Source organism: Lissotriton helveticus, chromosome 6 (genome assembly GCF_964261635.1).
Source record: "Lissotriton helveticus chromosome 6, aLisHel1.1, whole genome shotgun sequence".
NCBI lineage: Eukaryota > Metazoa > Chordata > Amphibia > Caudata > Salamandridae > Lissotriton > Lissotriton helveticus.
This window is the reverse complement of record NC_136067.1, coordinates 1,341,964,630-1,341,989,600: the sequence shown is the minus strand read 5'-3', so window position 1 is coordinate 1,341,989,600 and position 24,971 is coordinate 1,341,964,630. Positions and strand designations below refer to the sequence as shown.

The following is a 24,971-nucleotide window of genomic DNA, read 5'->3' as shown; positions in this document are numbered from 1 at the left end:
TTTACTTTCAAAAGAACGAATAATCTAAATGACATGTTAATACATACAAGACCCAAACATGAATCCATAACTAACCAGTGATGCTTATGGGATCTTCCACCGATCACAGGACAATTTCCTTGCGGATTGTGTGTCGTATGCTCCCAGACAAGACCAACTAAGGAACTTATACTTACAGACAGATTCACATGGAAAATCATGAGACACACCAATTGCAACACGATGCATTGCATATACCTGTTGATATGTCCCTGTGAAAAACAATATGTGGGCATGACCATGAGGCCCGTTAAAACAAGAATAACAGCACAAAAGTAACATCTGTTGCAAGAAAACAAACATGAAACGTTACACCCATTTTACAGAACATCAACATTCTCCTCAGAGCTTGAGCTGGGTGGTATTAGAAGCACACCCACAGATTACAACAATGGCACTCTTTAGGATGGAACAGAGATGGGTCTAGCGTTTAGACACTGCTAATTTTGGCCTTAATGATGATATTCCATGGGGCTCCCTGGACCACTGATTCATTACTTCCCTTTCCAGAACCACCGGGTGGTGTAGCTTCAAGCCTGGACTATTACCCTGGGTTGTCCTTGACTCCGTCATCACAAGGCACACCCATGGCATCCGGAGCAACTATATTCCACATCTAAGTAATGACACATGACTTTTATTACAATACCTTCACCACGTCAGTGTGGATGCCAGTCACATTGCATTGATTCACTGATCAACTTTAATTAGGCTACCATGCAGATACCCGCCTTACTCATCGTGTCGATTTTGTGGCCAGACCCCCACCACCAGGGCTTGATATTATTGACTTTACTTAAAATATCTTGACCACATCAGTGTAGATGCCAGTCACATAGCATCAATCCACTGATCAACTTTGAATAGACTACCTTGCAGATACCCGTCTTACTCATCTTGTCGTTTATGTTGACAGATCCCCACTACCAGGGCTTGTCATCAGTAATCATTGAATGTGCATTCAGCAAACATCTGCTCAGGACACTACCTTAGTCTCACAGGTCAATAATAAACACGGGGCCTATTGGTAATAACTGATCTTTCCCCAACAACAAAAAAAAAACATCCCCTTTCCGATTTTCAATTACTAATTTGGCAAAACCACACCACCGAGGAATTCCACCCTCTAAAAAGCACAAACAACCCCCCTTTTTTGTTTATGATACAATCAGCGCAATCGCAAATTACATGCGAGACACAAACCATACATTACAACAATGTCTTTTTAGTCCACTCCAAGATGGCCGCCGTGTTCACATAGCATTATGAGCACAGCTTTCCCACTCTGCTTTCTCCCGTGCGCACCCCAGCGTCCACCAAGTATAGAATATAATGCGTCCACCTTTTGGGGCTTAGTTACCGTCCTGGATGTAGCGGAGCGGGGCAGGTCGGCCCAAGGAGCTCCCATTAGGAGCAGGTGAGTGAGTATGACTGATCATAGGCGACCCTTTACGCCTTTTACGAGTGGAGTGACTGGGGATACGATGCCATTACCTGCTTTTTACCCGACTTTGGAACGGTAGCTTCCCTTACCATGAGACCATTTTGGGGGGGGCTAACCCTGGACATGGCTAGCCCCACTGTGGTGCTTATAATGAGCAACTATCACAATTGATCTTACATGTACCCATGCGAGTTGTGATGGGCTCATTGCCTACCTTGGTTCATAGTGTGTGGCCTTGGTTTCCTTCAAATAGATTTGCATTTTGGATAGGATGCGATGGGATGTGACTGCACCTATGGAGGTCATACCCAGGCTGTGTTAGGCTCCACGTGTTGCTGATTCTTGTACTTGTCCTAAACAAAAGGCTATTATCAAGACTCTAACTCTTGACATCTCTATATGTGTCTCCCTCCACCACTATATAGAGACACCACTCACTGTGTCTTTTTAGACTCCGCTGCAACTGACGAGGCAGCACACAAAGCCTAACTAGGTGAATCTACACAATACTCACCTAATACAATACTCACCTTACTTGTTCCTGTCCCTTGTGTGCTGTGTCAACAAGAAAGGGTCACCATTTGTTTTATGTCACACTGATTGCTCAATATTATGCATGATCAGTATTGTGATTTAAAACTAGCTATTTGAATGCACAACAGCACCAACATAATCTGTGAAAATGTAACTAGGCGGTTATGTTCTTCTCTTTTTTGTACTACAGGTTGATCCCTCTTTCCCAGGGGTAATATTCCAAGGGAAGAACTAGTGGTAGGTAGCGTTGCACCTTGCCACACATGTTTTGATAGTTTTTTGTTTCACACGGTCCTGAAGAATCGCCAATGATCACTCCTTGACAGTATAGGGCGAGAAACATGTTGACCTCTGGGACGTGTTTTTGTCACATTATAAACAAAAGTCACCCCTCCCAATTCACTTTTAACCAGGTGGGGTCCCTTGCAGAATACATTTATCACAGAGGTCTCCCTTACCTGTTTTATCACCACTGTTCACAACTACACTCACGTAGGCCCCTCACACCCATGGCACTCTTATGGCGAGGAACAACAGATCTCCGAAAAAGAGTCCCTTTAAGGGTGCCCGTTGGGCGTTGCAGCGCCAGCCCGACGAGGAGCAGGCCCATATGATGAAGCATGACACCTAGCTTGCTGGGTGTGTGAGGGTCCTAGTTCCGAAAGGAGGATTTCCCCTCCTCGCAACCTGTAGTACTTTCCTTTCAAACCTCATAATCACAAGTGATTAATACATCACTTAGATACTTCGTACCCATTTTTATGAATTGAGTTTTAAAGTGCCATATTGACCTGGCTATGTAGACCTTTTATTATAATAGGCCTGAAGCACACCCCTCTTTGAATTCAATCCTTTATGTTCATATTTCTCACATTTGGCATGTAGTCACTCAAAATGCGCTCCGTTCCAAATGCTCATATGTAGAAATCATCATAAGAGTATGACAAGCGGTTTGCGAGTCAAAAAGAGTTGCACAGCCTTATTCACTTTTGTGATCAAGTAATCCACGTAATCAGTAGTGTTTTGAAACTTCATCCAATTTATTTCCAAAGTATAACAATCCTTTTCCGTCACGTCAAAGGTACATAGTTCCATTATTTCATGTGTATAAATTGCTCCAGAATTGCCATCCGGGCCTATTCACAGGCATGTGCTGAAACTTGATTCCTCCATCACATTAAAATTCACCCAATGCATTTCGGTACTCCTGGACCTTTGTCAGGGGTATCTATGATATATTTAAAAATATGCATCAACTACATGCAGTAAAAATATATAACAAAAGTGAAAGACACACCCTTCATTTTTTACTCTGAATCTGAATGTGCCCTCTAATTATTCTTTACGATGTGCAACAGCAGAATGTTTGCATGCACATTTTTTTCAGCTGTAAGCACAACCGAGTGATGTGATGTGCAACTATGCAGGCGAACCATCTACAGCTTAAGAGCAGGTATAGAAGTAATGATATTGGGTTAAATGTGCTAGGTTTAGATACCATAGCAATTGATAGCTCACAGAATTGTCCAGTACTTCATTCATAGCCACTGTACACATCATTTTTCTGCAACAAAAAAGTAATATAATAGTGTGAAGTATTCTTTGTTTTTTTAGTTTTAAACCACACTACACATCACTTCTGAAATCTTGGTTATGGCACTTTTTCACACTGGCATAGTTCCTCTTGTGGCATACATTTTTGTGTATAGAAGTGGGAAAAACAGGTGTTTGAGGTTTCCTACCTCTGATATTCAGGTAAAACCAAAACAAAATAAATTGTGATTCAATCTAAATAGAAAGAGTGCCCCAGAGCAGCGCCAGCCATGCTCCTACACACACAGCAGCCTTTAGAATTTGAGCAGCTGCTCCGCATTCTCCCACAGAATTGTTCACAGATCCCATCCCTCCAGTGCTCACAAGTCCCGTTTCTGCTTTGTGAGAAGGAGGTGGGGGTAGGGAAGTAGAGGCAGACTCATCAAGGAATGAAGAGAATGAATCGCAAACCTCCCTTCCTGACATTGATGCTTTGGGACTGTTTGCCCTCTCCTTGTGATTTAGGGCAGCGCTCCACTGCAGGTGTTCCCATTCATTTTAATGGTCTCTCAAAATGAAAAAAAACAAAATCTGTGTTTAACTGCACATTATCTGTGCTGCAGCTTGTCATCTTCCATATCCCCTTACAAACACAGGCTACTCTCAGAATCTTCTTTTGTTCTCAGTGACTGGGCAGCAGACACCTCCAGGCCCAATCTCCATACACACAAAATGCTGACTAGGAGTATTATAGATAAATATCAGCTCAGTCCCCAGGCAGGAAAGAGGATGTGATGGTATGGCCAAAGCTGGACTGAGTTCCAGTTTTTAAGTCAGCTCGACATCACATGATACTCGTCAAATCACTTATTCTGCCTGTACCTGAAAGCACAAAAACTGAATGGGACTTTGTGTAATATCACTGGTGATAATGTAGAGAGCTTCAATACCAAAACTACAGAGTGACACCTAGCCTAGCAGTAAAAACATCATGTCTAATTGACTCTGTATGCCTTCCTCACTTCTAAGCTGAGAGAAAGGAGTCATCACTTCAAAGGTTTCACTAAAGCATTTTAGGCAGCCAGAGCTTCATCCGAAGTGGGTGCTACTTCAGGCACAATGCGCAGAGGGAAAACACATTGTGAGCATCCTCTATGCACTTGACTGGGTGTAGTTGACAGTTGGGCTTTGTGTATTCCTTCTAGACAGCCACACTCAATAGGGAGCTTAGATGTGACTGGCTGAGCCATCACTGGCACGATGAGAGCGAGGTGCTTGGCCCCACCCCACTTACACATAAAAAGGCTGTGCCCTGCCTCCACACAAAGGGCTGCATATCCGTTGTAGTTAGTCTGGAGCCACGGCCAGGAGGTTAGGGCACCTATGCACTTCAAAGGCATGCCTCTAGAAGCTTCTCCTCACTTCAAAGGCACAACTGGGTATAAATACTGAACCTCAGACCCCAACTCTTAAAAACACTTCGGGACCTGTGGCTACTGAAAGGACTGCCACTCTGCTGGACTGCTGATCTGAAGGACTGTTGCTCTCCTGTGTTGATCTGCTGCCTGCTTCCCTCTTGCCTGGGAGAGAAGGACTGGACCAGAATCCCTTGAACTCAGAGTGACTATGAGGGCTAGTTGGCTGGCCTCCTGATCGGAAGCCTCAGGAGCACAACAGGCTTCCAACAACCTTGTAGCTGCACCTGGAATCTGCCATTTTTGAGTCTACCCTGCCAAATGGTGCCACACCAGTCCTGGACCCTTGAAAAGTGGGCTTAAAGTGCTTTTCCAGCCTCTGTAGATCCAGTAGAATAGACCTTTCTCCACTGCTGCACGGTGCAAACCTGAGCAGAACCGATGCATCGCCGTTTCTGCTTGGGCTGGAAGCGTTGCATAGACCCACATTGCTGCCGCAGCCCTATCGGAACCACCGCTGCACTACCTCCCATCCCTCATTGACTGCAGCCTAAAAGATGACGCCAGACTCCGCATCGCAGTCTCACAGATCTTCGAAACCAACCCATCACTCCGACTGGGTCCTTCATTCTTAGTTTTGGACTATGCATCGCAAGCCCGGTGAACGGGATCCTCGATGACGGCGCAGACCCTCACATCACAGCCTCTCCGCAAACCAGGATTTAAGGTACTCTGTTCAGCAGGCCTAACTGGATTCCTGTAGCCTGCCCACCCTCCATCATAGTCGGCTTGAAATTTAGAATTTTGACTTGGTCCCGGTTCAGCCCATCCAGATATCCACAGTTGGCGCTTTCTGCCTTTTAGTGCTATTTTCACTAAAACCTTTAAAGATGAATATCTCTTTTAGGTCTTGTCCTATTTATTAAAGGCAGTTCTATTTTTCTAACTTGATTAGGGATCCTATTTGTGTGGTGTTTTCACTTTTTAGTGTTGCACAAATATGTTACACATTGCCATAAGTTAAGTCTGACTGCTCTGTGCCAAGCTACCAGAGGGTTGAGCACAGGTTAATTTATGGTTGGCTTGTGCCACACCCTGACCAGGATTGTGTTTGCTGCTTGACCAGGGCTCACTCCCCAGTCTACCAAACAAACAATTCCTTACAGTACCCCTCCTAGGGACGTGCTGCTTTGGGGCATTTTCATATGGCGAGGAATTTACAGAAAGTTATGTCCCATCACAATAAAATATACTTACCTTTGGTAACACGTTTTCTGATGGCTACCTCATTTGCACACAGGTTTCTAATGCCATCCCTTTTCCTAAAAGAGCTTGTGAGGAATCTGCGAAGAATCTGCTGGAAAATCCCACCACAGATATTGTTTCCTAAGCTAAGTAACTTTTTCTGCTAGCAACATGAAACTCTTGCAGCAAACAATTTTCAACTTTTATAGTTTTAATACAATAGCCTCTGTAGGACATAAAAACCTACAGAGCCGACTAGGAGGTCATAGTAGGAAGAAAAGGGAAAGCAGAAAGACTCTGCTTATGCACGGAGCAAAAAGCAATTACACAATGACCAAATGTTCAGTGCTCCCCACACCACTCTCCCAGAGATGTGAACACCTAGTTATAACACAAGCTTCAATTTGTCCAATTTAGTTCACTCCTTCCACCTCAAACAGGGTTGTGCCGACAGTTGGAGCATCATTACTTCATAAAAACAGAATGGTGCCACTTCTTCTTGCCTAACTGTTTCACAAATGAGTTTGTCAACTCAACTTGTGTAAAGACATTATTATTTCTCTACAAATTAATCTTTCAATTTTACTGGAGACCTACTGAATGTCTGAATTGCTTATGTATTTAATTCTCTTTTCCGAGCCGGTTGTTTGCATAAAGATCATGGAAAAGGAGCAGGGGAGAACCTTCATGAGCATCACTGTTTTAGCATGCAGGACTGTACTAGCATACTCATCGCTCTCAACCAAGTATAACACTAAGTTTACTGCTCCACCTGACTTAGGATTGCTCCCTTATTTTTTAGGGGAACTTGTAAGTTGTATGCAGTACCCACTGCTTCTCTGTTCATTGAGACTACATCAGGTCCTTCCACATAAATGTCCTTTCTGATATGAGTGAATTTGTAGCAAGTGTTGAGTGGACACCTGAAACCTTGGGCTGGGTGCCCCTCCTCAGGTTACCTAGTACCTCATATCTTTGTTAAAGTTTCATCAGGATCCCAGTTTCACAATTCAGACACTCTTATATTTCTGTTAGTGCAACTTTGGTCACCTAGCCTTTGCCCCCAAGTTGTTGCTGTATAGCGGTCGTAGATGCTGTTGTGCTAGAAACAACTGGATAGACCATCTATATTCTGTTATACTCACTGCATCACCGATTCAGTCCTGCGAGTTGTATGTTCTGTGTCCCACTAAAGGGTGTTGATTGAGTGCGCTCTGTAGATCATCTTCCTCTCTTCTCTGACCCTACCGCCGTGTATCAGTGAATGGTTTAAAAAAGTTAACCCTTTCACTTTTCTTTTTTTTCTTTATTGCGTCGCCTCACATAAGGAAAGCTTCTGCACCTGTGTTTTTATGGGTCAAGGTAGTCCACCTGTCTGATATCTCTGGTGGGAGTGTGACCAGTGTACTGCTGTCTTCTGCTTAGAAATTATTGTTCATAGAGTTTTACATTCTGGTACTATATGGTAGAGTGAGTTGATGGAAGTGAGAAATTCTATGCAACCTCAGATATTCAACGTTGTGAAATTTGACTTTTTAGAACATGATTTGGTTCACAGTACAAAATTCGCCCATTGTCTATATTATTAAAAATTGTCTTAGGTGGTATGACAGAATCTTCATGACAGTCTACTTCTTTAAATTTTCTTATAATTATGTCACCCCTCTACTAAAAAAGAGTGTAGTTTTGCAGCCAATTTAACATGTGGATATATTTCGAGTTGTAAGTCAGTAGTGCAAATCAAATAAAGTAAGCATCTCAAAAGGCACGCCTGTTTACTTACGTAGTAACAGTAGTGTGTGAAAGTGGATTATTAATAGGGGTTGATTGTAGTCCACATCAATCAAAAAGAGGGAGAGAATGAACCACAAAGGTCTCAGTACCTGAGTCTCAGGTATATTGTATCGGAGACCCTCAACCAGTCGATGGTGTATATGTTCTCAGCTTAGCGTGGTTTGGTATAGAGTGTCGTCATAGGGTCAGTCACTTGAGTGTCCCGTTCTCCAAGTGACATCATAACCTCCACCAGGAGGTGACTCCTGGCTCCTTCATAACCAATAGGGGAACAGCTTTCCCAAGGGTAAACCTACCCACTTTTGCAGTAGTTACTGTTTGCCTGGCAGAAAAACAGCAGGACCTTTCTTCCCTTGTGCAGAGCTCCCTGTGCCCACCCAGAGGCATGGTTATGGTAATAGGCAAACCCTCCTTCAGGTCCCTCTAAACTAGTTCTCTGGCAGCCCCCCTTTCACTGTTTTGGAGCCAGCCCGACCAGGAAGACAAAGGGGAGGGAGGCCCATGTCTGAGCAACATCTGACAGTAACAGGGCGGGCATCCTTTGCAGATATGCAAGCAGCTTCTCACAGCCCCAGACCATCCTCCTGAAGGACAAAATACACCTCCCCACACCCAAAGCCCTTCATCCACTGCTTGAGAGCAATCCACATCTCACACCATGGGAACCATAAGGGTATCAAGGTGACATCTGGGCACTGGTACAAGCGCCTTTTGGTGTTGGGCAGAGACCAATAACGTTCGGAAAGTGTTTGCTGTACCTTAATAATAATATAAAATCTAACTTTACCATTAAGTTGTAATTTAAGTAACATGAGTTCTTGAACCTTCTCGCTATTCCCTATCTAGCACTTATAACTTGGAATTTTGTAAACCAGTGCCTTCCCTCTACGAAAAACGACTTTAGAGGTTTTTCACTGCCAAGGCATATAAAATATTAAACATACATGCCATTCCACATATTTTGATGACCGTGCACATGCACTAGGGCCTGGTTAGCAGGGTACAAATAAAAAAAATTTTGTAGCACCCGTCAAAAAAAGAATGTGTGTGATCATGTAAAAAGAAGCATTTTTCTTACAAGTGGAGTGCCCCATGGGTGGATCTTTTCAACAAAGTCACCTGATGTCCTGTCTATAAGTGGCGCTTTCTCTCTTGTGTCCAAAACACTGGGACTGAAGAGGAAACTGTATAGCAGCTGCCATAATGCATTATGTTTGATATCAGAAGTGTGACACTAAAGCATGCACCTCTCTTCTGTTGGTGTTTTACAAGAGTCGTATGTTAGTAGCATGTGAGAACTCTTAAATGGAAAGAATCCTCTCTTAGAGAAGGTCGAAACAATGAATTCAAAATAAATGTGAGAAAACAGAGTTACATCTACCATAATGCTTTGTGGGAGAATGAGTGCAACATATAGTATGCAAACCCGAATCTGTGAGATTATATATATGTTTAGCATGGTGCAAGTGATTTTGCTTGTAGGGTAAGAACAAATTTGGTGCTGAATTCCTTTGAAGATCTTTTTCAAAGAGTACCATGGTCAGACAATAAGTTGAGATTTTTGTAGTGATGGGAGGTGAGTAACTAGTTAGACTCCACTGAATCCTGCCTACTATCCTCTTACGATCATTAGTTACCTTTGGGCACTTTTTAGTATGAGGAATTGCAAATAAAACAGGATTTTGATTCTCAGTGGCCACGTAGATGAACCCCACATGAAAGGACTTTGAGTACCAAAGTTCCTACTTTAAGTAATATATGCTTTGTTTAAAACCTATGTCTGAGGTCATGAGACTTTTCCACCCAGGCCACATAAGTAGTCTGAACCTTTTGTGGAAATCCTCACCTACGTGCATACAGTTTCTAAGCAGATCTCAGCTCAAATAACAAGCACTTGTTACAGAAACATTTCATTTTTATTTTCTTGAAAAGTGTATATGTCGTTCTTTAGATGCAGAAAAAGGAGGAAGCCTTACAGTTGAAGACTTCTTGATTGCAGCAAAGAATGGTAAGTTAGAAATGTAATAAATCTCTTTTTAGCTTTAAGTTTATTGTTGCACGCTTTCCGTTTTGGAAAAAAAATGTTGGTGAAGCATACATGCAATTTTATTCTCAGAATCATCACCTTTTTATAGATTCTCATTCTTTGTTGCATCTCTTTCCTCACAAAAGAACTCCATTCCCAGTTCTCTGTCTTACATGCAAACTTAATAACAAAAGAGAGAGTGAGGGAAAAGTATTTTTCGACACTATGTGAAGTGGGAACTCCTGGTCCCCCAAGCGATTTACAAAAAACAATGGAGGAGTAACCCCTCGTGGACAGAGAGTTATCTCTCTGATTGCGAGCTTATGTGCTCTAATCAGCAGCATATGACCCAACCTGTTGCTGGATAATGCATATCCTTATAGAAGACCCCTCACTCACCAACCTAGTTGGTGACATGCTTCATCATCGGGGTCCCACCCCATAGGCCGAGTGCCTATAGGGTGTGCTGCGACACCTGACTACAGTGGAGCTGGTTAGTTTTCTTTTATGTGTTCAAATCTATCAACAAATGTAATTTTAAAAGGGGCCAACACTACTCACTGCAAGTAATTTATTCTTGAGTGCTTGAACCCTTGTTAAAATCAAGTGTGGCACCTGTGCCTAATTATGTAGGCGTTGGTGTCAAAAAATAGTGTTAGAAAATATATAAAAATAGCAAAAGTGTGCTATGTGAATGTGAATCTTACAAAACTATAGGTTAAAAAGGTCTACATGTTTCAACCCATATATTTACTCAAGGGTTTTCGTCAGGACCGTGGTGTTTTCGAACTGGGTGGTCCGCTCTCGCTAAGGAGCGTCCTGCCCTAGTCCAAATAGGAAACCGCAAATTGCGATTTCGTGAAAAAAGTGCGTTATTCCTTTTATTTGGAAAAAACGCTCAAATGCGGAACTACCGCTTCATGGGCACCAGCGTTACCAAGACGACAAGAGTCGGAATCATTCCACGGGGCACGTCAAGCAGGAACCAAGTAGGTTTTCGGTCTGACGAACAGAAGTTGCAAGGGACGGACTCTTGTCGTCTTGGTAACGCTGGTGCCCATGAAGCGGTAGTTCCGCATTTGAGCGTTTTTTCCAAATAAAAGGAATAACGCACTTTTTTCACGAAATCGCAATTTGCGGTTTCCTATTTGGACTAGGGCAGGACGCTCCTTAGCGAGAGCGGACCACCCAGTTCGAAAACACCACGGTCCTGACGAAAACCCTTGAGTAAATATATGGGTTGAAACATGTAGACCTTTTTAACCTATAGTTTTGTAAGATTCACATTCACATAGCACACTTTTGCTATTTTTATATATTTTCTAACACTATTTTTTGACACCAAAGCCTACCTAATTAGGCACAGGTGCCACACTTGATTTTAACAAGGGTTCAAGCACTCAAGAATAAATTACTTGCAGTGAGTAGTGTTGGCCCCTTTTAAAATTACATTTGTTGATAGATTTGAACACATAAAAGAAAACTAACCAGCTCCACTGTAGTCAGGTGTCGCAGCACACCCTATAGGCACTCGGCCTATGGGGTGGGACCCCGATGATGAAGCATGTCACCAACTAGGTTGGTGAGTGAGGGGTCTTCTATAAGGATATGCATTATCCAGCAACAGGTTGGGTCATATGCTGCTGATTAGAGCACATAAGCTCGCAATCAGAGAGATAACTCTCTGTCCACGAGGGGTTACTCCTCCATTGTTTTTTGTTACATGCAAACTTACCCAGATTTTTTGGGGGCTGATACAGTATTTACAACAGTAGCTGTTCAGTAGATTTGTAGTTCCTATTGAATATTACAAGTACCATAATTGTGCAAACCCTTTTTCAAATATCAGAAGGTACTTGTTTTTCATCAGCAGGCAAAATTTGTTCTAAAATTCATGTCTGTTTTTAGAAAACCATTGACAGAGGAGAGTGCGGTTGTACCATTCAACTATACAATGCACTCTTCTCTGCATTCCCAGAATTAATTGTGGCCATATGCCCGCTGTCGTGCTCGCGTAGAAAAAACTTGTCAATTAAAAGGCTCCCCAGCCCTGCGTATCATGCCGACACCTAAGCCTCACTGGAGTCATCCTGCTGTGCCAGCAGAGACTGTCGGATCAAATGTCACAGACACTGTCTCTAACCCATCAAGTGAGAGATCGTCTGACGGTCCCCAAATGCAACCCACCGACACTCCCTTACATCCTATCTCAGGGTTCACTCTGCCTGAAGAAAAATCGACCTTGGGCAATAAGGTGCACCTGATCAACAGTGGCCCAAGTGTGTATAGACCTTCTACCGGCACCTACTCCATTTGTTGTTGTCCTGGGTAATGTCCCTCAACTGAAGTCAGCCTCACTGATGATTCCCACCAACTTAAGAAGAAGGTTGTTGACTGGCTCCATGGTTGGCTCCAGTCTACACCTGTTCAACCACATCAACATGGTCAAATGTCACTTGGCAGGGCAAGAGCTCTAGAACTTTGTCCGGGGACTGCGTAGTCATTAACTATAATAGCGCACTTAGCGTTAGGAACATTTTCAGGTCATTAACTCTGCAGCGTAATCCTTAAACAAGTATCACCCCAATATTGTTGGAATATTTTTATAACCATCTTTGCTCTTCCCCAGGCCCCATCCTATTGCCATTTGCGCAGCTGGCTCTTCTTGAGGCACTGCCTCTTTCCCTGTCCACCCTGCCCAATCCCACAGTGGTGCGTTTAGTGTCCCTACTTCAAATTCTTTTGACCCTCTGTGCACCTTGGACACTATTGATTGACTCACTCCTTTGCATCCTCGGGCTTCAGGACCCTCCACCCTCTGAATCTAAGTTGCTCCAATAATTCCCCTTTTCTGTGCTGGTCATTCTCTCATGGAACATTTCTGATGTATCAAGTCTCAGGGATGACCCCTTCTGTCTGGCTTTTATACGGAGCTATGACATTTTCTGACTACAAGAGACCTGGGACATGAGTCATAGCCTTTTTTTATGACTACCGCAGTTTTTCTGTGCCCACTCTGTGCTCAGTCTGGGAGAGCCAAGGGTGGTGTCACAACCCTAGTCTCACTTCTTCTCAAGTGTCAAATAGACCAAGTGCATCTTGACTGCCCCAACTTGTTAACCCTGTGATGATCCTTTTCTAGTTCTTGCAGGTTGCTTGTCATTCATTTTTATACCTCTACCAGCCTCCTTTTCACTGCCAGCCATGTTAGCACAATTAGATCTTTGTTTGATAGCTGCCTGCCCCCATTCTGGCAATGTTTTTATCCCTGTTGTTTTAATGGATGATTTTCACTTATATTGTTTTGAAGACTGTTGATCTGGTGATGGGTTCCTACAGTCACCTCCACACACTCACTTGTACACACCACACAAGGAGAAATATTTAATACCCTGGTGAGCGTTTTTAACTTGAGAGCGCAATGCAGGATGGGGCGGGGTTTTGAAACCTATTTCCACGGGGCAAGGTGCTTCTGCTATCATAGCTTACATCTGAGTTTTCAACACCTTGTTGCAACTGTTGACACACTGCGATGTGTTATGAAACACTAGAAGTGACCATAATCCCCTTGTCGCCACCCTATCATGGAAGCACCAAACCGATTTCTCCAAAAATCTCTCCCCACAGGGGTTATCCACACCTACCAGGGGCATAGACGCAGGTGGCATAGCATTGATCCTGGACCCTTTCATTGTAAACTGCTTAGTCTCTGCCTTGATTCCATTATGCTATGTCTTGATACGCTATGTTCTGCGGAGATTTCTCTCCATGCGTATGATACCATTAGCTGACATGTTGCTGTCCTTCTTACTTCATCTTGACCAAGGCAGCTGAATAATGTCAAATAGTTTGACCATTCTTGTACTAGGGCTCACAGTGTGCTTCTGACAGCCCTTAAGGAAAAGCCTAGAGATAGATGCAGTGTTGCCTCCCTTAGAAACCACTACAAAGCCACACTCCAGAATAGAAAACAAGCACTGAAACTAGAGGCCTGGCATGATCTTGTTTCTGCTTGTACAATCTACTTCCAGTGCTAACTTATGAGAGGGATTGAATCACCCTTTTTTACCGCTGATAATTCCTTATCACAGCATATCACAGCCGACATGTGGATTAAACATTTTAAGGCCATTTGTGACATTTGCTCCACCACAGAGCATGTAGAGTTCCCTCTGACATTGACTTCTGTGCTCAACCTCTCTCTTTCTTTTGACTTGCACGAAGTTAGAGAAGCCATTTCAACTTGCCTAATCCCAAGGCCCTAGGGCCTAACGGAATACCGATGGACCTATTTAAATCCAACACTCCTTTATGGAACTCCATTTAACTATTTATTTTACCTCCGTTTTTAAGCATAACCTCCCAGTACTTGGTCCACTTCTGTCATTGTTCCTGTGTACAAAAAAGGCTTGTTGAGGGATGATCCTCGATGCTACCGCCCGATTTCTCTGCTAGACTCTGAGGTCAAGGTCATTGGTAAAGTGCTCCTATGAAGTCTAATCACTTGAGACAAAGCCCATGGAGTACTTGCAGATTTCTAATATGGTTTTAGCCCTTGAAAGTGCACTGAAGATCAGTGCCTTAACCTGTATCTTTTAATCAATAAATACACTGTGGCAAAACCCAGAGCCATCCATCTGGCTTTCATGGACCTAGGTTCTGCTTTTGATAGGGTCAACCGAGATAAGTGGTGGTGCATTATGCTAGACATTGGGGTTGACAAAATGATTGTCTTGTTTTTACGTGACCAGCACTCCGATCTGAGTGCATCTGTCAGGTTTCGTCCGAATGAGGAATGAACTGAGCACTTTACACTTAACAGAGGGATCAGACAAGGCTGTATTTTAGCTCCCTTTTTATTTATTGTTTGTTAGCAAACTGCATGAGATTTCGATTTCTGGTGGTTGTGTTCTTTTTCTGCTGTGTGGCAGCCCATCCCAGCTCTTTTATATGCAGATGACAATGTTTTGATCTTGAGGACTGCACAAAGCCTTCAAATCCTGGTGGACCTTTTCTGCAACCATATAGACTCGATCTCAGTATCAACTCGTCCAAATCACACACTATGTTGATAGGTCCCAGAAACACCAGTAGTAGAGCTTACGTTTGCAAAGATCACACACTTACCAGATTCAAAACGTTTCCATATCTTGGCTTTATGTTTGCCTCTGCCCTCACTTGGTCCTATTTGGTCAGGACAAGAAGACATGTTTTTGCTAGAAGCTTTGCTGCCTTTTTTGATTTTGCGGCCAGGCTGAATCACAAATCGATGATGGCTATGTTAGAGATTTACAAGGCCAAGTGCATTCTCAAAGCACCTTACGGTCGTGAAATCTGGGGCTATGCCATTGCCACTCCTTTGCAGCGTTTCTCAGAATGCTACTTGCACTTCCCATCAGTTCACCCAACCTTAATGTCCACAAAGAGTTGGGGCAGGGGTTTCTGGTGAACACGATCCAACTGAGACATCTCATAACTGTTCGATTAATCCTGAACTAGCACTTAACAGGAAAATATTTAATTGCTGTTTTGGTTTGAGGGTGTCTCACATACCTTAGATCACCCATGCTCCTAATTGTCTTTTTAAATTAAGACAAACTTCCTTATTTAGCACCCCTGAGTACATTAAAAAAAAAGCTGATCATACCTGGATCAAAGCAACTTTCCGCAGACATTTGCACGATGAGTGGGAATCCATTGCCCTAACCATGCCTTCAGTCAGGTCATACTGTCTTGTACAGTCTTCTTTGTTAGTAGAACCCTATCTCCTGTTTGACATGTCTAACATTTACCGTTATCTTTTAACTCGTTTTAGGTTAAATATGGTTCATTTTTTACTTGGTTCTTCTAAATAGTGGTCCCACAACACGGACCTCCCTCCGTGTGCTTGTGATGCCTCATCTACCCAAGACAATATGTACTTTACTTTCTTCTGTTCTATTTACAAATACCTTAGATCCCTCTTTCCGAAGCCAATGTTTTATCCTGACTAGGCCCGCTTTATTATTATTATTTTTTTTTATTGCAATATATATATATAATATTTTTTTTCACAACATACAATAAGAACGGTTGCTCTGATATGCCCAATTTCACAAGCGAAACGTCCCATCATGATAACACTTTGCCATGTCCAATTCTGGTCCTTGCCCCCCCAAAAAACGCCAGGTGTAATTTGTAATTTGTAACTGAGTTTTGTATCGCGCCAACTCACCGACAGGTCTCAAAGCGCTTCTGACAAGTACAGCAACAAGAGAACAAAGTGGAGATAAAGATGTTAACTAGACTACGGGGATGTAAATGCATCCTTGAAGAGCAGAGTTTTCAGGGTTTTTCTAAACCTGAGAAGGTTAGCCTCTCTACGGAGCACCTCCGGTAGCTTATTCCAGATGGTGGGAGCTTGAGCTGAAAAAGCTCTGCCTCCTTTTGTTGCCAATTTGAAACGTGGGCAGGATAGCAGGAGGGAATCGGAGGATCTGAGGGCGCGCTTAGGTTCATAGATTCTGAGCCTATCTTTTATGTAGGCTGGCGCCTGACCGTGGATTGCTTTATGGCAGATGCACATGCTCTTGAATTCAACTCTTTGTTTCATTGGGAGCCAGTGCAGCCTATAAAGCAAAGGAGAGGCATGGGTCTGCCTGGTACTCCGAATATCAGACGGGCTGCGTCGTTCAGGATAACCTGTTAACGATTGATGGAATTTTTAGGGAGGCCTAGGTATAGTGCGTTGCCGTAATCAATTCTCGACACAATAGTAGCTGAGACGATGGTTTGGAGCATGCTCCTTGAGAGTAGAGGGGCAAGCTTACGTAGCTGCCTGATCAGATTAGTGCATGAGCCAACGACAGCGGACACTTGGTTAGTCATTGATAATTCCTGGTCGATTTTCATCCCGAGGCTCTTTACATTAGAGCACGGTTTTGGGGTAGGTCCAAGTTCTTGTGGCCAAAATAAGTCATTCCAGGGGGAGGTAGAAGTAGAAACTACAAGAACCTCCGTTTTATCTGGATTTATTTTCAATAGGTTGGACGACATCCAGTTCACTGTGAACTGTAATATATCTTGGGCTAAGGACTGAGCCGATATGGTATTGTCGATACTCAGCAGTAGCTGAGTATCATCGGCATAATTACAGCCCATGTGTGCCAGGGATTCTATCAGTGGTTGTAGGTATAGGTTGAATAAGAGTGGAGAAAGCGCAGACCCTTGCGGGACTCCACAAACTAAGGTACCTACTTCGGAGACCTGATCTGCTAACTGGATCCTCTGTGTCCTCCCTGATAAGAAGGCTGTCAGCCACTGGAGAGCTTGTTCTCTTATCCCGGACCTAGCTAGTCTGTCCAGGAGCAGTGCATGGTCGACAGTATCAAACGCCGCTGATAGGTCTAATAATATCAGGGCGCTTGGCTTTTTACTGTCGGCCATGCATCTGAGCTCATCCAGTACTGACAGCATTACTAGTTCCGTGCTATGGTGGGCACGAATCCCAGCTTGCCGCTCCTGGAGAAGATGGTGGGTTTCTAGGAGGGATGATAGGGATTTTAGTACATGTTGTTCTAGTACTTTTGATAAAAATGGCAGCTGGGAGATTGGCCTGTAGTTCTTTAGACTAGTTGGATCTGCTCCAGGTTTTTTTATCAATGGTTTGACACGTGCCTCTTTGAAGGTGGTTGGTAATGATCCAGTAGCTAGTGAGGTGTTCAAAAGGTCTAAGATCTGGTCCTCTAAGATCGGGATTGCTAATCGGAAAATATCGGGCGGACAGGGGTCAGCAGGGGAACCTGACTTGGTGGATGCTACTAGCTGTCTAAGGGAGGTAGCATCGATTTCAGGAAACCTAGTAATGATAGGGGTTGAGGAGTGTGAAGGGGACAGTGGCAAGATGTGTATGACCGGGTTGTCTTTCTTGATGTCTGACAATATGGACGCTACTTTTTCAAGGAAATATCCCTGAAAGGTGTCACAGTTAATCAATATGTCTACCTTTTCCTCCTTCTTACTTAGCTCCTTCAGAATTTGAAAGGTCTCTTTCTGGATGTTTATGGCATTATTCATGCGTGTCTCAAAGTAGTCCTTCTTGGCTGAAATAATGAGCTTTTTATACAGTTGAAACGATGTTCTGTATAAATCCCTATCGGTGTCCTTTTTGGATTTCCTCCAGCATCTTTCGAGATAGCGGAGCTTTCTTTTTTGGTCTCGTAGGCTCTGGGTGAACCAAGGGGCTCCTTTTTCGGCACCCTTTATTTTTTGAGTTTTTTCAGGGGCTATCTCCTCAATGGATTGCTTGAGGGTGGTTGTTATCCTGTCGTAGTTTGAATCTAAGTCGATAGCATCTGATGGAGTTATAGATATCTGTTTGTGTTTGGACAGAGCTTTGGTCAGAGTATCGGTGTTGACTTTTTTCCACTGGCGCACTTTTTTAGTTTTTAGTGGAAGTTTAGTCTGGGAGTTATGATACGGTATGTTGTATAAAATTAGGTGGTGGTCTGACCAAATGCAGGGTGTAATATTTGTGATGACCGCCGTTGGCATAGAGGATCAGATAAGATCAAGGATATGGCCCTTTGTGTGGGTTGGAGATTCCACAAGCTGTACCAATCCCAGAGCGGTCATAGAGGTCTGCAATTTCTGAGCTAGCAGATCTTTGTCCCTATTGTGGCATCAATGTTTTGCCAACCCAACAGTCCATGATAGTCCCACCATTTCTTCCACACCTTCTGGAATTGTTTTGGGCAGCCTATTGCTTCATATATAATTTCTTCTAGCTTGCCACACCAGTCCATACCTCTCTTCCATGCCTCTATTAAGGGGGCTGTGGATAATATCTGTTATCGAGATATGTCCCTCTTAACTAGTAATGTCCCCAAGCCAGCCCCTAGGTCCTCCCATGTCTTCCTTGCCCAAGAGTGCAATTCACGGTTGTAGGTCAATGTGGGATCCTATGATCGCTGAAACAATCTTAATAAGGACAGCCAATAGGAGTGTATTACTGGGCACTTCCATACGATATGAAAAAAGTCTGCTGTGGGATCTTCGCACCTGTGGGATCTTAGCACCTGTAACATGCCGGAGAGTCACAAGTACCTGTCCACAACATGTGCAGAGGCGTCATGTGCACCTGGCGCAGATATTTAAACTGCACCAGGTGGAGCCTATCAGACATTGCCAGTGTATGAGGAGCCATACAGGCGTCACTCCAATCTGCTTCATCTAAGGTTCCACCTCTCTTTCAAAGCGTCTAGTATTGTGGGGGAGTGCACTATGAGTGACCTGTGAATCGGAGACAGTCCACCCCTACCCAGATGATCCATAAGCAGTTACCTCTCCCGGGGACTATATTCAGCAACGTTGTTTAGCTGATTCTGACAGAGTACAGAGGGCGTGGCTAAGTTCCAAAGACTCCATATGACCCCCGCCCCCAACCCATCAAGACATCTCCAGTCTTCGATAGTCCTATATGGGCCCAACCTTTAAATCCTTCTAGAGTAACTAGTTGGGCCAACCATCTACACTCCCAAAGCGGGATCAATTTGGTAAGTTTGCGATTTCATCCTCTCACTCGGAGCGCAGCCCTCCAAGTTCTAAACACAACTTGGGTAATCACTGGAAGCTAGGGGGATCTTCTATATTTGTTTTACAGGTATTACAGTGAAAAAATCCCTGGATCTGTTAATCTATTTCTTGTTTTTTAAACTGTGCTATCTGAATTAGGGACTCCATGCTTGAAGTTTCTTAATGTTCTATTTTATATATTATGCTGCATACTGTCTGATGTCATTGTAACTAACCTTTATGGTTTGGTATTTTAAAGCAAATAAAGTATATATTGATTGATTAACTGTGAAAGAAATTAATGTGCATAGCCCTTGGTGCCCTTACTTACTTATGTAGGGCATTGAAGGGTATGCACTGCACTGCAGAACATACCCCTTTGTTGTCCTTACATAAGTATGTATGGGCACTGAGGGGTATGCACTCAACTGGAGTCAGTACCCTTCGGTACCCTTACATACTGATGTAAGGGCACCCAGGGGTAAGTGCTTCAAATTGTGGTACTCACTCTGCCCCTTTGCGGAATTCCACAGGATGAAACTCCGCCACTTGCGCCCATCCCTAATTATGATGGATATAAGCAACAGATAGCTTTCATTAGCCTGAATCTGCTCATTATACAGTGGTGCCAGTGGCTTCAGGGGTTTGATTACACAGAAAAAGCTTACTTTAAGCTAGAGCCTTTTTTTAACGCGCAGCAGGACATGGTAATGTCTCTTATTTCCCAGTAGCAACAGGGAGTTTGTAGGGGTCAACCGTTATAAAGATATCCTTCATACAAAGAGCCATGAGAAGGGTCCTCACCCACAGGTACCACCTGTGGCTTGCTTCATCATCGGACCCACACTCGTGCACCTAGTGTGTATGAGCGGGCTCAGCGCGTTTGTGAATGGAGCTCTTATAAGTGCAAGTGCAGGAAGTGGAAGTGAATTAAAAATACCTCTAGATCCTCTATTGAGAGTTATTTATTCTATAGGGTCTAGGGCAAGATTAAAAACAGTCCGCTCTCATTTGGATATTGTGTTTCCAGGACATCTATGAGGTCGACATGTTCTAGCCATGTTCCTGCCCATGTAGGATCAATTGGCTTTCTTCAGAATCTACTATAATCCTCATTTATTGGTTAGTCAATATTTAGTGCAAAATAATTAGTAATAAGCATGCACACAAAATACTGACCATACACATAAGACTTTTTCCTGCTTTATGGTATGAATGAATAATTTATAGACCAGGGACCTCTGTAGTTTGTCAAATAACAAAAAATTATGTGATCACTGATTTGGAGCATGCACTCGTATAATGTTTATCCATAGATGGTGGTCCTTATGGTGATCCTTATATTTTTAAAGAGGGATAATGCGAATTTAGCATTCTGTCCCATCTCCTACGCTCAGGAAAATTAAAAAAAAATGTATATCAGCCACTTCCTTTACATTTCTTGGTATGTTAAATGTTGGCAAATACAACAATATACATTGAGACAATGAGTTTTTAACTTTAGGAAAGCAATTGCCTTAGGTACCCCACCAAGTCACCCACACCTTTTCACAATTTCTCTCAATTAAAGCTTAATGGATGAAGTCCATTTATGGTTTTCTAATCTGTAATGCATGAGCTAATAAGGTCTGTCCTGTTTGTCTGCTTAGTCTGTAAAAGAACGGAAGATGTTGCCGGACATAATCCTTTTCTCTGTATGGACCTTACATATATCTACGTCTTACTGAAAGAACTTGGATTTCAAAAGAATAAAGTTTTTCAGGTAATGATTCATATATTTTTCTGTTGTGACAGTTAGCAATGTATACATACGTGTACATATTGTATTGTAAATATGCATTATTGATGTATGAAACAATGCTTGGAACATAGTTAGGTTCAAATAGTGGTTGCTTCTCTTCTGATTGTAAGAGCATCTTTGGAGGCACTGTTTGATGGAAGGTGTAGCCAGGTGTCATCTAGGTTGCCACCTAGCAGACATGAACCTGAAATCCATCTCCGTGCACCATGCTGCTATCTCCCGCACAAGAACAAAGATGCAACACAAGAATGTGGAATTAACTAGGCTGCAACCATATTTATTCATACAAGGCAGTTAAAGAGACTCTACCTATTGACACTACTTGTAGTGTGATTATTATAATTACAGGATGTTCCCAGCAGGCTAGCTAAATTGAATACCAGAAGACTAAATGTGCTTAAAGAGAACCTTAAGTGATATGATTGTTACAATCATAAATTCTTTCTCCTATATACATAGGTGGCAATCCCACGAATTGGCAAATTGCTATTGCAGCGGAATTAATTGTGTAGTCATAAATTCATCCAACATCATTTTGTGTTTCTTTAGAATCCCACCTCTCCCTGCCATTTCATTTTGTTTTTATGCCCGTTCTTAAAACAATGTTTGGACTGGATCTCTGCTTTTATCTTCTTTTTGTAAAAAAGGAACCAAAACTTTCAATGCCGTAGCAAATCTTAGCACAATGCTAGCTTTCCTAAATTTTTGCAACATCATCTATATCTAACCTCAGGTCACCGGTGCCTGGAGATCCACCAGGTGGAGGAGCCACTCTTCTCTTGTTGCATTGCTGAAGTTAGCTCAGGGCCATCCCTCATTTGAATTCTCAGATTAACTAACAATTCTTTAATGGATAGTGTCTTGGGAGCCTTGTTCTTGGCTGAAGCTAATTTCACATTACTTTTTATTGATCATATGGCTCTAACTACTTAGAGCACTAAACACCTTGAAGGCTGTTAAAGCACTAAAGGCCAGATCTACAAAACATTTTTGCAGTCACTGACGGCGCAATTCACAGAATCGGCCATTGGCAACTGCAGACATGCTTTTTCAAATGTATAAAATGCTATTCTGTAACTTTTTATTGAATTGCAATTTGCATTTGCGATTCGATATTTAGAAGGGGTGTGTTTTGGGCTTCCCTTCCAAATATTGAATCAGTATGGCATTACTGTGTTGTAACCAAATTCTGTTTTGCAAAACGGTAATACTTAACGACCAGTTTACCCATTTGCAAAGGGAAAAGGATCCCCTGGGAACACCTTCTCCATTGGGAATTTTAAAAATTGAAACTTCAAAGTTGAATTTTTTTCCTTTTAAACTCATCCCATTATCATTTAGGGAAAATGGCCTGCATTTCCCCCCCAAAAAGGTTGCTATATTAAAAAGTAATCACAGACATGGTGGTCTGCTGACCTCAGCAGGCCACCATCCCTGTAATGGCTGCGATTCCTAATGGGTTGCACATTGCAACCTACTAGGAATCGCTAGTTGGAAATAAATGCACTTCCTACTTTAGGAATACCCATTTCCTAATTGTGTTCGTAGATGTTTCTAATACTGGCCCTAAGAGTTATTTATTGGTACCACCAGAAAGAGGTAGCTTGATTTTGACACTTTGTGACGTTGTTATCTTCTTAGAGAATGTGGAGGAAATATCTAAAAAAAATGTACATTATTATGCCAAGCAGAAATCTGTTCACTTATGTGGGCTGAAAAAGCTTGCAGCATATGAGGATGACCCCAGTTTGCCACTGGTTACCTCAGTCACTCACCTTCAAGAAAATAAGTCTCCTCCATTTGGTTTGAGTGCTCCTTCTACTTCAATACAGTTCAGTTACAAGCCTTCAAGCACAGCCCGAACGCGAGACCTGGAGAGCGACCCGTCTATGATGAAAGCTGATGGACTCAGGCCAGTAAGCTCTGTTCTTGGAAACATGAACCCAAGAGTCACCAGACAGCTCACCAGCCCTGTTGGATTCCCAAGGTGACTACTCTCCTGTTAGTCTGCCACTACTATATGCACAGCTTTGCCTCCTGCAGCTGGTTTGGTCATTTTTAATGACTTGCGATAGGTGGGCCTCACTGCTGACATTCTGCTCTCTCTGCCCACCGTGTTTAGCCTCCCGTCTTAAGACACCATGGTTGCAGGGCTGCTTTTTTGCCATGCTCCTCTGCTACTGGTACAGAAATAAAAGCATGTTCATTGTTTTAACAATGCCGCCATGATCCGGAGCTTGGATCTCATCAAGGATATGTCATGTTGGATCCTAGCTTTGGCCATGAGACCCAATCGGTTGTGCCATTCTGCAGGAGCTCTATCACTTGCTTTTGCAGGCCAGCAGCAGATAAGTAAGGACATGTAAGGGAGGAGAAAAACCAGAAGTGAAGGAGGTGAGTTTTGCAGGAATTTTTCCCGTACGAGAATTTTTACTTAAAACAGGCAAACCAGAGGAATCATTATAACAACTCAACTCAGAACAGACTTTTGTACGCACAGGAGCAATCTTGTTCAGGCTCCAAATGCGACCATTATGCAACTTTACTGCGTTCTGAAAGAGTTTTTTTACAGCAAAAGGCAAAGAGAATTTTGAAACTCCCGCAGATCTCTGCGGAAGACGTACTTGCACTCTGTCACCAACTCGAACACGAGTATGAGCCACAGCGTGCCTGGTGTCAAAATATTCTTTGCTCTTGGCAATCCTCAAATCTTGAACACTTTGCCAGGGCTCATCGCCCGAAGACACCACTACAGACCCTGCCGCAGAACTAGCATCCACACTCGCACTTTTATCTCTCATCCACGCTTGAAACATCCAGGTATTAGGGATTCTTCCCTGAAAAAGCTCAAAGGGAACCTTACTAGTGGTTGAGTGAGGTGTGAGATGGTAAATCGTAACTCGCTCCATGATCTCAGACATCCAGTTTCTGTTTTGAGATTTGGCAAGTTGAATGGCTTCTTTTAAGACAAGGTTGAACCTCTCCACCATTCCGTTTGTGATAGAGAGTGCACCGCTTGTGTCTAATACCAGAGTGCACCGCTTGTGTCTAATACCCCTTCCTGTCAAATAATTATCCATCTCCCTTGAGACTAATTGGACCCCATTATCTGTCTGTAAGTAAACAATCTGGGAGACTCTCTCTTTAGAAAACGTCATCCAGAAATTTGGTGACCTCTTTGGTCTCATTGCTGTGCGTAACCTTAATTTCTGGCCACCTGGAGAACATGTCTATTAAACCAAGACAAATTGACCAGAGGTGCTAGCAGTGGGACCCAGAAGAACTAAAGCTACATCTTAACAACAACTAACAGGGATTTCACGCACTACCATGGGTTGTACCCTAGTATTATAAGCTTTGTCTGATGCAAAACAATCAGGGCAGTCTCTTACCATGCATTCGACAAGGAGATCAATCCCAGGCCACCAGAAATGTAGTTGGATCCTTTCTTTTGTTTTAGAGATGCCCTGGTGCCCCTGTTGAGCATGTTGAAGAATTTGTTGCCTAACAGAGAGTGGTGGAATAAGTTTTGTACCCCTCCAAAGTAATCCAGAAGAGACTGACAACTTGTAACGCACATTCCAAAAT

At 43.0% G+C, this 24,971-nt stretch overlaps 1 protein-coding gene across 5 annotated transcripts in view; it reads left to right on the top strand.

Moving 5' to 3' along the window:
• Window positions 1-24,971, top strand: part of ENTPD6 (ectonucleoside triphosphate diphosphohydrolase 6) — a 480,760-nt gene that overhangs the window by 301,754 nt on the left and 154,035 nt on the right. For all 5 annotated transcript variants that reach the window (XR_013596224.1, XM_078649068.1, XM_078649071.1 and 2 more), the window contains exons 12-13: window positions 9,956-10,012; window positions 21,232-21,344. Coding sequence is in view for 4 of the 5 variants with exons in the window: in XM_078649068.1 (XP_078505194.1) it covers window positions 9,956-10,012; window positions 21,232-21,344 (170 nt within the window). In the remaining variant the exon portion in view is untranslated. The remainder of the gene's footprint in view (window positions 1-9,955; window positions 10,013-21,231; window positions 21,345-24,971) is intronic.